The sequence below is a fragment of the Diadema antillarum genome, unplaced genomic scaffold, assembly GCF_040938485.1.
Source record: "Diadema antillarum isolate AM-2024a unplaced genomic scaffold, OU_Dant_1.0 seq00000442_RagTag, whole genome shotgun sequence".
Taxonomy (NCBI): Eukaryota; Metazoa; Echinodermata; class Echinoidea; order Diadematoida; family Diadematidae; genus Diadema; species Diadema antillarum.
The window spans coordinates 112,501-129,640 of NW_027271417.1; the positions used below are offsets into that span (position 1 = coordinate 112,501).

The following is a 17,140-nucleotide window of genomic DNA, read 5'->3' on the forward strand; positions in this document are numbered from 1 at the left end:
GCTGCTTCTGCACACATGAGACACACAAAGGCAGGAATGAGAAAGTGGTGTCCAGTGTCATCAGGAAGCAGGTGGAGTGGGAGGGGAGAGGAGAAGGGGAAGGGGAAGGGGAGGAAGAGAAAGTGATAGATGGACCGTTGGGTGTACATGAGACAGAGACAGGCAGCATCGTTCTCTCATGAATGACGAAAACTCCTGTTGCATGCCACTTCAAAATAACAACGGTCACTTTGATAATACTACATTTCAACATGATACTGTAACATATTTCAATATAGTACAATGGCACTTGAGGTAAAATCTGATGAGAATCTAACAAAAACAAAAACAAAACAGTAGCAGCAATTTAATTAAATCTGGATGCAGAGTATCAAATTATGACAGATTTCACATTTTCATAAACGTGTGATACTTGTCAAAATCTTCAAATGAAAATTTGATGAGGTGATAATTCCCCACTCCACGAGACTGCCATAAGTGGAACTGCTGAATTTTACAGGATTAGAAAAAAGTACCTCTCCTGCATCAAATTACTGGAGAGTTGTAGTAATGCAGCACTGGTGACATAAGATGGACGGGTGTCGCAGTTGCTAAGCTTTCAATCAAAATCTTGATTTCTGTAATATTTTGCACATCATAATACAAACCAAAGAAAAATCATGTGAGGCAATGTTGTCATCATTTAATCTAATAAAATTATGTGGTGGTGACTGGTTTATATCAACACTGTTTATGAAAAATTGTGAAAATATACAAAGTACTGCTCAATGTTTTCTATATCTGATATTCATACAAATGTACATTGCTCATTGTTTTGGTCCTTTGACTAACCTTCTTAAAGGACAAGTTCACCTTCATAGACATGTGAGTTGAGTGAATGCAGCAATATTAGTAGAACATATCAATGAGAGTTTGAGGAAAATCGGACAATCCGTTAAAAAGTTAGGAATTTTTAAAGTTTCTGCTCGGTCACGGCTGGATGAGAAGACTACTATAGCTTGTGATGTCATATGAGTACAACTATATAAAGGAAGTATAAAGAAAATTCAAGATATTCTCACATAATAAAAGGACACTCGACTTCTCTCTTTCAGATGTCAGGAGAAATAATATTACCCCTAACATACATCAGTAACATGTCGAAGAAATGTGCACTTTATTCAAAAAGTCAAGTTTTGTGAAATTCTCTTTTTATTTTTCTTATATTGTTGTACGCATGTGACATCATACACTGTAGTAGTCTTCTCCTCCAGCAGTGATTGCACAGATACTTTAAAAATTCATAACTTTTGAACGGATTGTCGGATTTTCCCCAAACTTTCACTGATGTGTTCTACTAATATTGTTGCCTTCACTCAATCCACATGTATATGAAGGTGAACTTGTCCTTTAATTAAAAGCTAACTATAAAAATGAGTGGATTGTGACATAAATCTTTGACATTTGAGTTCTCATTTTCCTCACCTGATCTGAAGGGTTGTAAGAGGGTGGAATGGAGTTCAGATCTTTCAGCATTTTATTTGTATCCTTGGCCAGTTGGTTTGTGTAGTGCTGTCTTTCATCCCTGTTGTATTTTGAAGAAGTGAGGGAGGGGTGGAACAAGAAGGGGTTAAAGGTCACTTGATGGGTTGTCTTTCACAAGGCAAGAATAAAGGAAGCCATGGAAAACCTCCTCTCTCGAGTGGCATTGACATAATACAAATACCATATTGGACATCGGAACAAAATATATGTCATCGACTCAAAATATCTGCAATTTCATTGCTGACATCTAGAGGAAGTATTTCTTGAATTCTTTTTTCCTTTTAACTGAAACAAAGTCTTTTTGTGATTCCTTTTTTTTTTCAAACTAAGGATTCTAAATGATTCATCACCTATTCATCTAATTTAGACCAGAAATTAATGCCATGACAAAATGAAAGTAATGACACAAGCCAAGTTTTACATCCACTGTTCAAAAAAATGAGCATTTCAATCCATTATCCAAAGTTTTCCTCAGGTTTGTCAAACATACACCTACAGTAAATAACAATTGTTTGCAGTACACACATACAGGTAGCACATACAGTGAACATTGCATCATTGTTTTTATTTGATTTTGAATCCTGAATACTTACAATTTCTCTCTAAGCATCTTGTTGTCCTCGTGCGTGCCAAGTTTAGCTGTGAAACCCTCAATTTCTCGAACTGTGTAGAAGATTTAAAAAAAAAAGGGCCACATAGTCTGGCTGATTGTACACAAATGAACTTTGACCCACACACTTGAGTACACTTTGTATATAAACATTGCTGCATTGTAGTAGAACATCAAAGGGACCTAAAGTGATTATTCACTGCCAGAACAGCTACACTCAGAAATGGATCTACAAATACTACACTGCTCCAACAAACTAGAAATATCAGGAAAGAGTACCAAGAGTCATTTTTTTTATTATCATTTAATTGTCATGCATTCACTAAAGTAATCTTGGTGGAAAGCTATCATGAAGCAGTTAGCTCTACAAAACTCTTACGTTGTACTCTTCATCTCACAAACATCCCACTATAACGACACTGACAAGATTAATGATTTACATGAACTCAGATAAGTAAAGAGTAGACTGTCATAAAAATATTGTATAGTACTGACTGATTTTCTGACTGCCATTATTTCACTCTGTTATCATGAAATGTGAAAGAACAAGACCATGCATACAGTGTACAAGTTGTAATAAACGATGCCTGACAAGAAAGAAGCAAACTCACCATTTTGTGATATCTTCCGAACATTGTTTGCGATTCCCTGTGTGAGGCGATTGAAGTCTGTCTGCGAACTCCCGCTCTTACCAGCTGTGGCATTAAATATTGAGGGAGGAAATGAAACATTAGTTCATTGTGTCATAGTGTATGAAAATGTTTCATAATGCCATGATATCTAAATATCTGTGGGCAATTTCATGATATCAATATTAGGTGTGCAACAACACACCATTCAGATCCACTTTCTATGCACTATCAAAGAAAATGTTTTCAAGGGCATGGCTCATTCCAATAACTCTTACTGATTACATGATTTTTCCATCTTCACATTAAGGGTTCATGAAACAATTTGATGTGAACAATTTGGAAATAGAGCTATAGGTGGACAAATCTATATATGTTAAAAATGCAGTAACCACAGTAAAGAAATGGTTGAATAGCAATGGTAGACTTTTACACTCAAATTACAGGATGTACAGAAGCTGTAGGTTGAAATAGATTAGAGAGTTATTGAATTTCTACTGCAGAACTTACTTTTACAAGACTTGACATACAATGTACATTGTAACTGTTGCATAGCACAGCAAGTATGTAAACACAAATGGGATAAAAGACACACAAACAAACATGATTGCAGAAGCACAGAAATTTTGCACATGGTAGTAATATATTTAAAATGCAGTAATTAATTTATTAATGATTCACAAATTGATTCATTGATAAACTGTACTAATCAATTTATCAATTATTCATAAATTGATTCATTATCAAATCAATGATTCAAGAACTCTTTCGATGATCGAGTGGAAACACATCTATAGTATAATTGACTACAGCAAAACTGGAGATTTTGAGACAGATTGCAAGCTGGTACATAACTTGGTTAATATTTTAAAATACATGTACACTAATACATGTACAGTATGACTATTACACAGGTGCTTTCCCATGTGTTTAGAAAACAAAAAAGAGAGATGACCAGAAAAAAAAAAAGCAGCCTCCACATTAAAGGTTTGAGAGTACAATATTGGGTGACACATACAGTATTAGGTCATATTGTACACAAGTTGTGTGTACAATGTATTGTTACTGTTGAACACAAACAGCCTCTTTCGCAATCACTCATTGCCTTGCGAATGACCTCCACACAGTGTGACTTTTGTGTCAAATCTATTTTGGGGAGATGGCATAATGGTGATAGCAATGCTCAAAGCAGGAGGATTCTACCAATTCATTAAACTCATCTTTCTTGCAAATTATCATTAACTAAATTAAACTCATCTTTCTTGCAAATTATCAGACTTCATCTATTCCTTTCTTATCATGAAAGCACACAGTAGTGTTGGGAGTTTCAGAAATGGTACAGTTATTAAACCAGTAAAGTGTACCTTTCCATCACACTCAAAGAACTGACACAATTACATTTTAATCGAATTGCTTTTTCTTTTCAGACCTAAACTTTCTTGACCATTACTAGGACAAACACACGTGACAAATTCAGAACTTATCAATTCCTGCATATTAAAATACCCCCCCCCCCCAAAAAAAAAAAGAAAAGAAAAGAAAGAAACCAAAGTAAGAAAAAAATAGAAAGCAAATTATAAAAAAAAAACAACTCTACTTTTCATGCCAAACAAATTTCAGGAAAGAGAATAGTAATTGGCAGCTCCATGGTACATCACATTCCAATGACTCACAGTTGAGAACTTATGGAAATGAGTAGCCATTCACATCATACTTTCATTTTTAAGCTGACCTGAATTTGTAATCAGTCAGGCATGTCGATTAAGATAACACAAAAATAAATCTCAGCATTGATCAATCAGTAACAGTACGTACGTGGGTAATTCCATGAAGTTGGGGCACAAAGTGTTACATTTTAGCATAACTCAATACTAATTATGCTATACATATATTGTTTATAGGCTTTACATTTGTATTGAGACCATACATTTTCCTGGAAATTTTGTGCCATTCAGACTCAATTTTGATGAAGTTATTTTTAAAAAATGTAAGGGTGTCCTGTAGCATCGCGACGTGTCCATGTAGCATCGTGATAGTTAAAATCTGGTCCTAAAAGACAAATTAATGCAATTACTTGTAGCTTGACCAAAATTTGATATAATATGCATAATTACTCAATTAGTCAGATAGCTAAAAATCTTTACTCTCCTTTCCACGGTCTTACATTGATACAAGAAAATTACAAAATGTGTCACTATGCTACGCGGTGTCCACCAAATGTAACAAAAAAGGACACCGCGTAGCATCATGATACATTTTGTAATTTTCTTTTAAAATTAAAACTGTGTACAGGAAATTTGACATATTTAGCTTTCTGACTAATCTAGTATATATGCATATTGCATCAAGGTCAAGCTAATTGCCATAATTTGTCTCTTAAAAATATCACGATGCTACCTGGACATGTCACGATGCTACAGGACACCGTTACATATTGTTTAATAACTTCATCAAAATTGAGTCTGAATGGCACAAAGTTTCCAAGAAAATGTGTGGCCTCAATGCAAATGTAAAGCCTACAAACAATAAATGTATAGCATAATTAATATTGAGTTATGCTGAAATGTATTTTTCAAATTTCACGATGCTACATGGACACTGCCCCAACTTCATGGAATTACCCACATGTAGATACATCGAGAAACCCTTAAATGGCATTTGTCACTAGTTTTGTCTCAATGTCAGTGAGTTTATCATTACTATAAAAGTGGAAATTTTTGTGGTGTTGAAATTTTCGCGCATTTCACGCAATCAGAAACTAGCGCGAAAATAAAAGCACGCGAATATATCTGCTTGCCATATGATTCTGTAGTTGATGTCTTGATACTGCGGAATTAAAATCACGCGAAACTCTTCTTATCCGGCCGAGCGCGAAAAATTAGTTGCGCGAAAATATCCACTTTTACAGTATATGTACACTGTACATGTACTTACACACTTCTGTTTTAAGTGAAATGGTATATTTTATTCACATGCTATACACACACTGTGTACTGCAGGGAAAGAGTTTCAATTACAAATGTATATTATGTGTGTATATTATGGATGCAATAAAATATGAAGTTCATAAAGCAATTAAAGCATAGCGTGAAGTGTCAGTCCTAAGGGAATATCAGCATGAATGAAATCAAATGTGTGTGTGTGTGCTGTGTGTGTGTGAGTGAGTGTATATAATATACATGTACGTATTTGTGTGATGGTATTTTGCTTACAATTGGTATGTTTATTTACTTGATTTCACACAGAATCAATTGTACATGTAATATATGTCGCTATTGTAATATAGTATATTCATGTGTAGGCAACCCAACACAAGCACTAGATGCTTTCAAGGCTGCTTGGCTCTCATTGTGAACGCCACTATTATATGTTTTTGTGTTATATTTTGCCGAAAAAATGGCCTAAATAGGCCTCAATCAAATCACATTTCTAAAGACTTCAAGATATCAGATGTCACACTGCTGAATGCCAAACTGAGTGCACAACTGGCAATCCAAATGCAAATTGGGACAAGATCTGTCATCACATCCATGTATTATGCTATGTGATGGATACAATGTACATACGTATATCTGGGAAAGGGAGAAAACTACACACACACATCCCAATAGACAACTTGTACAAAGCGGAAAATTCACGCTGAAAATACTGTACTCATGACTGGAACACAACATGCACACCTTTTTAAAACATGACATGTACATTGCACATCAACTAATGTCTAGATACACTATTAAAAGGGAAGACAACCACCCAAAACTAATGACGCATTCAAGTTTACATTTAATACACTGCAGAATAACTGTACATGCATTAAAAGAAGACGGTACAGAGAAACTGCAGTCCAGGAAGTGGAATATTTTCCAACTCGACTTTGATATCACCATTATGTATGGTATACAATCTACGCTGTACAATGTATGCCTACATATTTTAAGAGTGAAAAGTGCTCCATAAAAACATGTGAACGATTTGGGAAGGAGAGGTTTAGAATCAAGTCAATAAAGCCCTTTTTACACTTGTGTTTCTTAACCCCGTACGGTACTTTCTCTGACCCAGGACTATCGTTAATCCCGTACCAATTTTTTCAGCTTTTTACACTCACCAATAAATCCCATACTAAGCTCTTGTCCTGGGCTAAAGAGAAAACTGACCTTTTTACACTCATATTTCTTAGTCCCGTACTTTCCAAACCACTTGAATATTCATAATTATGCTGTGCACTGTACAAGTACACGCATGCACCGGCAGCACTTGATTACCTCGTTTCTGATTGGTCAGTGGGGGTCGGACTTCGCCTCCGTCGCTTAGCCCCGGATTATTTTTTCGTTCTGTTTACACTCGCTTGCTCGGCACCGCAATTGCGGTGCTAACCCTGCTTTTTTGCAGGGCCAGATACAATGTAGTACGGGATTATCGGTGGGGCTAGCCCACTTTGGCAAAAACAAGTGTAAACAGTAAGTGGGCTAAGGAAAGTCCGGTACCAACGGTGGGGCTAAGGCCCCCCCCCCCTTAGCCCCACCGTTGGTACGGGACTAAGCAAAAATGTGCAAGCATAAAAAGCCCTTATGACTACCAAAAGTGTACTGCACAAGCATAATATATTGAAAGCAAAGACAACAATAAAATTGTATATTTATATTAAAACAAAAAGTAATTGTCAAAACACTGGCCTGCTTGGTCATTATAAAATATGCTTGCCGAATAAGTAGATTTATAAACAAATTTTGTTGTTGTTGTTTATATTTTCAACCTTAAAAGAGAAAGAGCCAGGCTGAAGATGCATTTGGCAGGCTTCCAGAGCTACTAGAGAATGCAAACTCTGACTCATAAGCATTAAATCATAACAAATGACCAATTATTGCAACATGTACACATTGTATACGATTGGACCATGCACTTTTGAAACTAAAAGAGAATGCATAGTGATCACTTTGGGCTACTCTACACACGCGTGCTAAGTGTGGAAATGATCTCATCTCAAAACTCATCATACTCACTGTCTACCGAGGTACACAATACAGTCTGCACTCTGTGAAATACATGTACTTTGGTCGGTGAGTAAATTCCAACGTCAGCCAGTGCTTAGTAGGCCTACAGTATTAGTATGCTAAGCACTCACTTATCAGAATACAGCACCGGAATGCGGCACATGCCTGTGTACACTTTTGCACTACAACGTATGTGTATGTACAGTAAACGGCACAATGTAATGGCCTTATTTAAATATTTAAATGATTCTTTCAAATTTCAATTACGTCAGCTGTGTAACAATAGGGTGAAGTCACTGTTAATCTAGTGTATAAAGATTGAGCAACAAGTTTTCATAAACTGAATTGTGTATTATATGTATAAGGCACCAGATTGCAAAGTTATGATTTTCTACGTACAAATGATACCTAGATGTACATTGTACAAACATGTTTGTATGGTGGTTTTAATCTTACAAATACAATCTACATGTTTCATATCATTGTTTATGTTCATTTTTCTCCAATCATACAAACATTAGATACTTTTTGAAATTCTTGCTTTCAAGTTTTTTCACATTCCAACCTACAAGTGTATTTTCTGATTTTATGTACATTACAATAATAAAAGGATTTTTAAACCAACACAGCAACATTCCCACATGTGATAATTTCTTGTACTATATGTGCAGCAAGGTAGCACTTGCATGCTAGCTGGAAATAACATTTGTTTTTGTTTGTTCAGGGAGGTGTTACAGAGATGGAGTGGCAACTCTTCGTAATTCATGCAAACACATGTTTGGGTTCAAGGTGTTACAATGGGATGTCTAGCATTCCACTACGCTTTGAAGTCATGCTCGGCACCGCTCTAGTTGCAAGACGAAGTTCGGAGACGAAGAGCGCATTTCACCTTTCGTTGAATTACAAGCTTTATTTCACCGTAAAGTTTTAAATGAAATACTCGAATTGATTTAGTATAGTTTAGGAAAGAATTCAATATTATAAACATGTATTTCTAGTTTCTTCGTAGTGTGCAAATCGAAATGAAATGAAAATTAGCACCTGTTAAAAACCTAATATTTTTCTATAATGCGCACATTTCCGCATGTTAGTTTTCAATCTTTGAAATCTGGTATATTTTGATCTTTCAAATAAAGTACTCCACTAAAGCGTGTTCGAGCGTGCTTTTAAACTATTTGCTGTTAAAATTGTCAGTTTTACTAACACTGTATTTTGATTTGCTGCTCCAATTCAAGGTACACGAATTCATTGTTACCATCACATTGAAAGAGAGAGCAAATTGCAGTAGGGGCAAGTATTTCTAGATGTGAGAGAGCTAGTCGCAATTATTGATGCTCTCTTTTGTCAAAGCACCTGGTTTCCACCTGTAGTTGAACGCATAACTTCTCGGCGGTGGCGTGCATGACTTCAAATGAGAGCATTTAATAGGGTTGTCTCTCCTTCTCTAGCACCTCCCTGGTTTGTTTGTTTTTTTCAAACTAGATTTTAAAACCTGGCTCATGAAGCCCTTCATATTACTCACATGATTTTTTTTTTTCTGTAAACCTACAATGTACCAGAACCTGTAGACAACAACACATCTGAAGACAAAACTCAGTATTTTAATGCGTATTGGGTGACTTAGGTGAAAATAGTGCAAGAAATTTCTTTCATACCAGCGAACGAGCACCCACTTGTATTTCTCTTGCCCACTCTTCTGCAGTACAGGTACACATTATAAAAATGACGCATGCGCAAACACGACCCCAAGATTGGTATGCTGATCTTCACTTTTCAACCGAGTCTCATCATTTTTTTCCTGCAACATTGCCACCCGGGAGCTCATGCGGACACCCGCTAGTTTACCAGTGATGGTTAGAGGGTAAGATTTCTGGAAAGTTACCCAGCATTTTACCCGCGAGGTGTACATGCTATGCCTTTCACACTTACAGCGTCAACCGCAAGTTCCCTGGAAATCTCGGGTGAAATCTGCCAAGTATGAAAGGGGTACGAGCAAACATCTAGAGGTGTTTTGTCACTGGGACGGAGCGTTAGCAGATGTACATGTAGTTTGGCGCTGAGTCTTTGATCTTCTTACAGTGACATTCTCACTTTCTTTTTGACAAATGTCAAGTACAGTTATTGATCAGCATGACACACACCCACAATGGGTGTCATGCTACACTTTAGATACGAGTCATATTTTACATCAGTTACTACGTACAATCTGTATAATCTTTTTTTTTTACACAACTTGTAGCTTTAGTTACTCTTATCATCATCATATATCACCCTTATCACTATTATTTTCTCTTATTTTGACTACTGACTTTCAAAGTTGTTTTTTTTCTCTGATTTCCCAAAACATACTTCTCTCATCTATAGATTCTTCTGTTCAATTTAAGCAAAAAGACATACTGGGCACATTGTGTATTAGGACAATTTATACTGAATAAGACTCATTTCACTTCATGACATTAAAATGATTATTGAGATTTTACATCTCTGTGACTATGACTATGGACTTGTGGGGTGTTTATCTCACATGTAAGCGAGGAAAATTAAAGTCTTTCACCATTTCCAGTCACTTAAAAAAGGCACTAAGAATGGCCTTGTCTTTAATTAGCATAGAATAGTCACTTTTGATCCTGCCACTAACTGCGTATAAAAGTACTGACAGAAAAGGGACAAACAGAACAACAAAAACTTGTACTTTGTGCTGATTTTTTACTTTTGTTGTACCTGGTACATTTCTTTCTGTTTCTCTATGTCAGGGATTCTTAAAAGCATATATCTCAGCAGATACACATTGACAAAGTCTGTTTCATGACTGCAGTGAGTATCAAAGCACTAATTAATAGTAGACAAAATGAAAATACAATCCAACAATCTACGTTTGTATATGTGTAGTTTAAAAACAAATCAACAAATCACACAATACAACAAGATAAGTACGTGCAGCAGTTAGATGACACAAAATTACCAATAGAATGTGGCTCAAGACATGGGTTCTAAAACATCTGATATGAGCCTCTGATAGGATGTGCGGGAGTTATAATAGGGGTCATGCAAATACCTCATTCTGCAGGAGACACTTTGCCACAAGGTGAGTACCAACCATCACACACGTGAGAAGGAAAGAACACAGTTGGGGATAGAAAATCAAGAAATTTACCGCTACCGTGGTAAGTCGAAAAGCTGTTACCAGAGCCCCCAAAGTCTCCCGTCCCAAACGACATGGTGAATGTGAGTCACTTCTGCTCCTCTCCTACAGAATGGTCCAGGGCACGCACCTCCAGCTGCAACAATGTTTCCTACAGCAAACAGGAGAATATGGTGGGACTCAAGCATTGAGATGACAGGCAACTGTTCTCTGCTTGGAAAGAGTTCTTTGTAAAATACAATAATGTCCCCGACTAATTTTTCCACACCACTCTACAGTTACTACACTTCCCTACCCTTGGTGCCTTAGAAGCTTACAGTCATGGATGCATGCACTCACAGTCCCATACACTCTTGGCAATATTGCTGGGGGGGGGGGGGGGGGACCTATAGGCAAGATCACACCAATATGGGGAAATCACCTAATGTTAGAATAATTACAGTGTATGTATGTGAAGGTTAACATCATACAAATGTAGAACATTTTCTTGCATCTCCTTTTTTTTTCGGGGGGGGGGGGGGGGGTGAAACGTTTGAAGTTAGGCTTAAGAAAGGATTTGATACCCATCATGAGCCGAATGTGCCTGCGTGCATGCATTTGTGCATTTATAATACCTACGTGTCACTATATATATGATACATATTTAAGGGCAGGGCCAGGGTAGCGTAGTGATACGGTATTGTGACCAGTAGGCCTACATGTAGCCCCGGAGACCTCGCCGCTATGCACGTTGGGGCTGGTACCGTCGCAGTTAGCCTAGCCTACATGCTGATTACTGTAAACACACAAATTTTTGCGGTGCGAAAAAGAAATGTCTTCTCGATTTTCTCTGCACATTTTGAATGAGTTGACAATCGTGCAGCGCAAATTCAAGTTTTTGCACTCTGCGCGAAAAATGAATAGCGTCAAAATATGGACATTTACATTGTACACTCACTCACTACTGACACTAGTCACAGTAACTGGTTAGAGATAAATTTACTACATGTGGATTGTGTTACACACTTGCATGCGCATGCAACGATGTGATGGGGTATTCTGCACTTGTTTCCGAACTTCAAAGGCAAGATCGTGCGCAAAATTTTGCGTCAGGAACTACATTTCTGATTGACAGCAAATATTGACAACGTCACGTGACATCTTTTATTGACATTCAAAATACCAACTAAATTTACAATTGCCTGGCAAAACTACCTTTATATATGGGTAATAATAACATGTAATGCATAAATACCCGTAATTACTAATAGCCGTGTGTCATGTTGATGATCTAACCATCTAACGCAGAGACTCCAACTCTCCCGTTTTCGACGGGAGATCTCCCGCCGAAAGCCCATTTTTGCACAATCTCCCGTTCTCCCGTTTGAGATTTGATTTCTCCCGCCCTGACTGTGTGTCTCCCGGTGGAAAGGATTTCTTACTTATTTCTATCGTATGTTGAAAAAATAAGCCTTAGACAGCACCAGAGATCACCTAGAATCCTAGGAACTTCGCACACATCAACTTGGAGTCTCCCGTTTGCTAGGGGTTTCGGGCGGGAGAATCTCCAGATCAGAAGGTGCTTGGGGTTGGAGTCTCTGCTAACGTCAGCATCGGCCATGAAACATAACTTTAGGAGCATGATGATCGAGCAGTCCGTGTCTGTCTCCACTGACTCAGTGTTGTGTACGCTGGCATGCGCATGCCGGTGCCACCCCTCACTACAAAAATTGTCATCGCGTCCAAATCATGTACGATTATGCCTACGAACAGGGAATATTGTTAACTTCCCATGAAATTGAGAACCAATTTTACTTACTACACAAAACATAAATGATAAATATAACAGTTTGCCGACATTTTCTGAAATAGAAGTGTTAATCTTACCAGAAGTCTGCTATAATACGCCCCTCAACGCAGCGCTGAACAATAACATACGATCTGCTGGTCATTCAATTGGCATGTAAGTTTCTGTCCGCCCGTACGTTGGACTACTCACTGTACATGTACAGCAGCTGTGTGCGGTTGTGTACCTTAGGGTTCCACTTATCTCGACCTTAGATAATGCGCCCACCATGAAAATATCGACACAGATCGAAGGGCAGCACACCAGTGCGCTTTTTGTACCTCCTACATGAATCTGTGAGATTACACGCAGCACAGAGCAAAGTTAGGATCCACATTCCTACAACATGTATGTTGTATCCGCACCCTTTAATTTCGATTTTTATCCATTTCCCTTTATTTGCCATTGATTGTTTTCGAAATGGTCCATTATACCTATATACTCCCATTCTGCATGAGCTGCATATTCAAAGACAGTATAATATTTGAAGACATTAATTTCTTTTTTTATAGGAATAGGTCTATTGGTGTATGAGGATGTATTTCAATTAATTCTCTTTTAAAATATTCAGTGATTCTTACTGAACATTAGATTTTGACATCTCCAACAGTTGATTGATTGACATAGTGACTTATAATACAATTTGTACATTCATTCCAACTCTGATAGGCCCTTAATTAATACGATTGCCATTGATGTGGCAGCTGGGGCGTCGATCCGTTTTCACGATGCGGGGGAGGGGGGAGCAAAACTTGGGAGATGCAAGGGAGCGGAGAGAGCGGGGGGGGGGGGGGTGTTGGAGGTCGGATGGGCAACCCTTTTCCGCAAGAGGAAGATTTTGAATTTTCAGACCATCATTCAGTGACCTTGTGCATGTGCACATTCGGTGAAATTTTGGGGTTTTTTTCCCCGTCTATCTGTCTACCGAAGAGCGATATTCACAGATGACTAAATCGCGGTATATCTCAGTTCGATTGTTCCGCGCACGTGCGTCATTATTATTTCTCATCACACCCGACGACTGAGCGTGCATTTTGTAGGATCTTGAAATTAAAACGATCTAATGGACACTTTTTATGGAATATTCGGAACTAAGTCTCATGAAGGGGGACAGCTAGAGTGCTGGGTAAGGTCTATGAGGTGATGAAGTATACCCGGTCTCATTTTCAGCAACAGGAAGCTTTTGCATTTTTAGATTTGAAATTTTATGCAACGACATGCTATAATATGGGACACACTTGGTGGAATATTTGGCAATTTGTTTCGACCTAGGTGAGAAGTGTATGTCTGTCATCTAATAATGCAGGGATTTCAGGGGCGGGGAAGGATGGGAGGGGGTATGGCTTCTACACCGGTTTTGCACAATACTATGATTGAATGATCGGGTGCACACTTTTGGTGGAATATTTGGAAAATTGTCAGTCTCTATAAAGTGTATAGGCATGTATATCATGATAAATGCATGGGGGTGGGGTGGGGGCAGAGGCTATAAATCAAATATAGCGTAGGGCGAGTGTGGAACTTATATCCGCCGTATAGGTACATGTATAACCCCTTATACGGTGGAGCTTTGGCATTATGACTTGAAACGAAAATGTCTTGCATAGCCCTACACATTAAACATGATTGAATATTTGGGAAATTGTCAATCAAAGAAATGTACCAATATATGGATAAGACGAACCGAGCGGGGGAGTATAGATCGAAAGAGAATATTCTCCTCCTACAAAGAGAGAACTTTTGAATTCATTGGAATTGAAGTGACAGGCCAATCTGGTTCACACTTGTTGATATTCGATCTCCAAAGTGTGATGTGGAAGGGAATCTAGGGAGGGGTGTTGCATCTCCCTAATACACGCGAGGGAGATTTTTCATTTTAAGAACTTAATAGGTCAACGATCTGGCGCACACCGTACGGTTAGGCAATTTTGTATCAAAAAAGCAACAAAATTTTCCGCGTTTTGGGCAAACACACACACACACACACACACACATACGCACACACACACACACACACACACATATGCCTCACCCCAATATTTTATGGGGCGGACTCCTGCATGATATGATGGAGCTTTTGCATTAAAACTTATAGAATTTAAATGAATATCTCGCAAACATTGTGATGGTGTTCGGAAATAGTATCCAAAGTGTATGGAGGAAAGCATCAAGCGGGGAAAGGGTAACTATTGAAAGGAGATATCCTCCATGATTATGGATTTTTCATATTTTCATATCTTTTTTAACTGAAGTGACAGGTGTCGTGCATATACTTTTGATGAAATGATTCGGAAATCTACGCAATCTGAGAGAGTTTTAACGTGTCATGGAAAGGATTGAGCGGGGGAGGGTGTGGGAGGTATATCTGGTACACACTTTGGGTGAAGTATTTGGACAGTTTTTCATCATTCCAAAAGCAATGTCCGCACATCTCGGGGAATTATTGGGGGGGGGGGAGGGGGAGGGGCAACTGCCTCCTCCGGAGCCTTCCGACCCGTCCAGGATCGGCGCCCCTGCCAGTGTGGAAATCACCGTAGACGTGTATAGGCTTATATGATAATATATAGGCCTATAATTCTAATGAACTATACACAACCCTGTCGCTGTACACAAGTTTTGCGTCGTGCTTCGCACGGCGTCTGGAGGTCGGGCTAATTCCAATAGAAAAAGCTATCATAATTATATTTAGAATCAGCTTTACGGCACGATTTTCCCTGTTTCAGTGGGTTGTAAATTTATTGACGACTTGTTTTGGCTCCCAGTGCCGCAAGTGACTCACTTCAAGAACTGTAAAATTTCGAACGTAGATGGCACCATGCCACTAATATTCCTTATTGCGCATGCTTGTATTTCCGGTCATACACTGGTGAAAGGAAAGAAGAGAGAAACTTGCCAAAAAAAATCTTTTCTTCCATTGTTTAGGTAAGTTAATACACAATTTGGAATTCTCAGGGGGTTCGAATTGCGAATGTATGGTCATTTTAATTCTTTACGACATCCTTCTGTCTGAACTTGCCGTCAGTCGGGTATTGTTTTGGTCGCCGTTGTCACGCATCGAGTTATGTCGTTTGTTGTCTGTATATTCGGTCGCGTAATCACCATTCATGCTCATGTGTGTAGATCTCGTGAACGTGAACGCGGGGTGTGGGGTAGGCCTAAGTCTAAACACAGTTGACCGAAAGATCGGTCTGTATCTGTCTGTCGGGGAATGTTCCGCGGAGACTGCGTCTGGCTTCACGGATCCCCTCCGTATACGGAGGACAGCGTTAATGGCAAAATATAAAAGAGTCCTCCGGACAGACGGATCTTTCTGTCTAAACCACAGTAAATTTTAGCTTCAAAGCTCCTTGGTCTATACGTTACCGGTACTAACTGTTAGATACTACTGTAGCGCTGGGACAGCTGGATTAGGGAGGTGACTAGGGCCAAGACAAGTTCAAGCTTTAGCCATTATATTAAATTATGTAACCTCCAGCAGTAGCTTCCGCTTTAATGTATGCATAGGCCCTAGACTATCTCTGTCATGATTTGGACAATCAGTGTGTTCCAGAAGATCTCGAAGGCCAAGCAGTTCATTTACAACCATGACAACACTACTCATCAGCTGGGTCTGTAAGCCAACACTCAATGGCAATGCACTGCAGTTTGGATAGTTGACCGAAAGATCGGTCTTTATCTGGTCGTCGGGGATTTCCGCGGAGACTGCGTCTTGCTTCACGGAGTGATGTTTGATGACGTAAAAAAAAAAAGACTCCTCCGGACAGATGGATCTTTCTGTCTCTCATTATATTCTGTATAATTTATGTGTAGACCATCTATACCTGTAGTACGACATAAATTCCGACTGGCTGACTTACTGATATTTCACAGATCATCTTTGTTTTTCATGGTAAACTAAAGGGTCATGTACCGGCAGTTATGGGTAAACTCGGCCTAGCGGGTAAAGTCGGCCCCCAGCGCGCGCAGTACAACTACCAGTACGTACTTGTAATGTGTGCGCTGGTGGCCGACTTTACCCACTAGGCCGAGTTTACCCATAACTACGGTACAGAGTCACATGTGACATATTATAGTTCAGCTTTTAGCAAGTCTGCCTGCTCTTTGTCTGTTCTTATTCTTTTATTACTGTTAAATCAGAAATGTTTATATCATCATGCATGTAAAACTACAGTTCTTGTTGACACTAGTACTTGTGATCTATACATTGAACACCAGTAACAATTCATGAAAATTCCATGCTGCGAAAGAGACTGTAGGCTCTGATTTTATTAAATTTCATGCCCCAGATATTATGGTTTTACATTATAATGAGCCATTGTAATGATTCATCGTACCACTCTCTAGTCCTTGGCGCACCTATATGTAGGCTGCCGTGAGGAGATACATTTGTGTCCAATCAACTGTAAATATACTTTTCTC

General features: G+C 38.6%; 1 protein-coding gene across 1 annotated transcript in view; it reads right to left on the reverse strand.

The window, feature by feature from the left end:
- The window catches only part of LOC139732667 (syntaxin-12-like), a 25,160-nt gene extending 12,351 nt beyond the window's left edge, over nucleotides 1-12,809 (reverse strand). The window contains exons 1-6 of the mRNA XM_071643517.1: nucleotides 12,763-12,809; nucleotides 10,909-11,047; nucleotides 2,746-2,829; nucleotides 2,118-2,187; nucleotides 1,465-1,564; nucleotides 1-7 (exon numbers count right to left, since the gene is read on the reverse strand). The exon at nucleotides 1-7 is cut by the window's left edge and continues 131 nt beyond it. Of these exons, the coding sequence (XP_071499618.1) occupies nucleotides 1-7; nucleotides 1,465-1,564; nucleotides 2,118-2,187; nucleotides 2,746-2,829; nucleotides 10,909-10,972 (325 nt within the window). The 5' untranslated portion in view covers nucleotides 10,973-11,047; nucleotides 12,763-12,809. The remainder of the gene's footprint in view (nucleotides 8-1,464; nucleotides 1,565-2,117; nucleotides 2,188-2,745; nucleotides 2,830-10,908; nucleotides 11,048-12,762) is intronic.
- Between the last annotated feature and the right edge of the window lie 4,331 nt (nucleotides 12,810-17,140).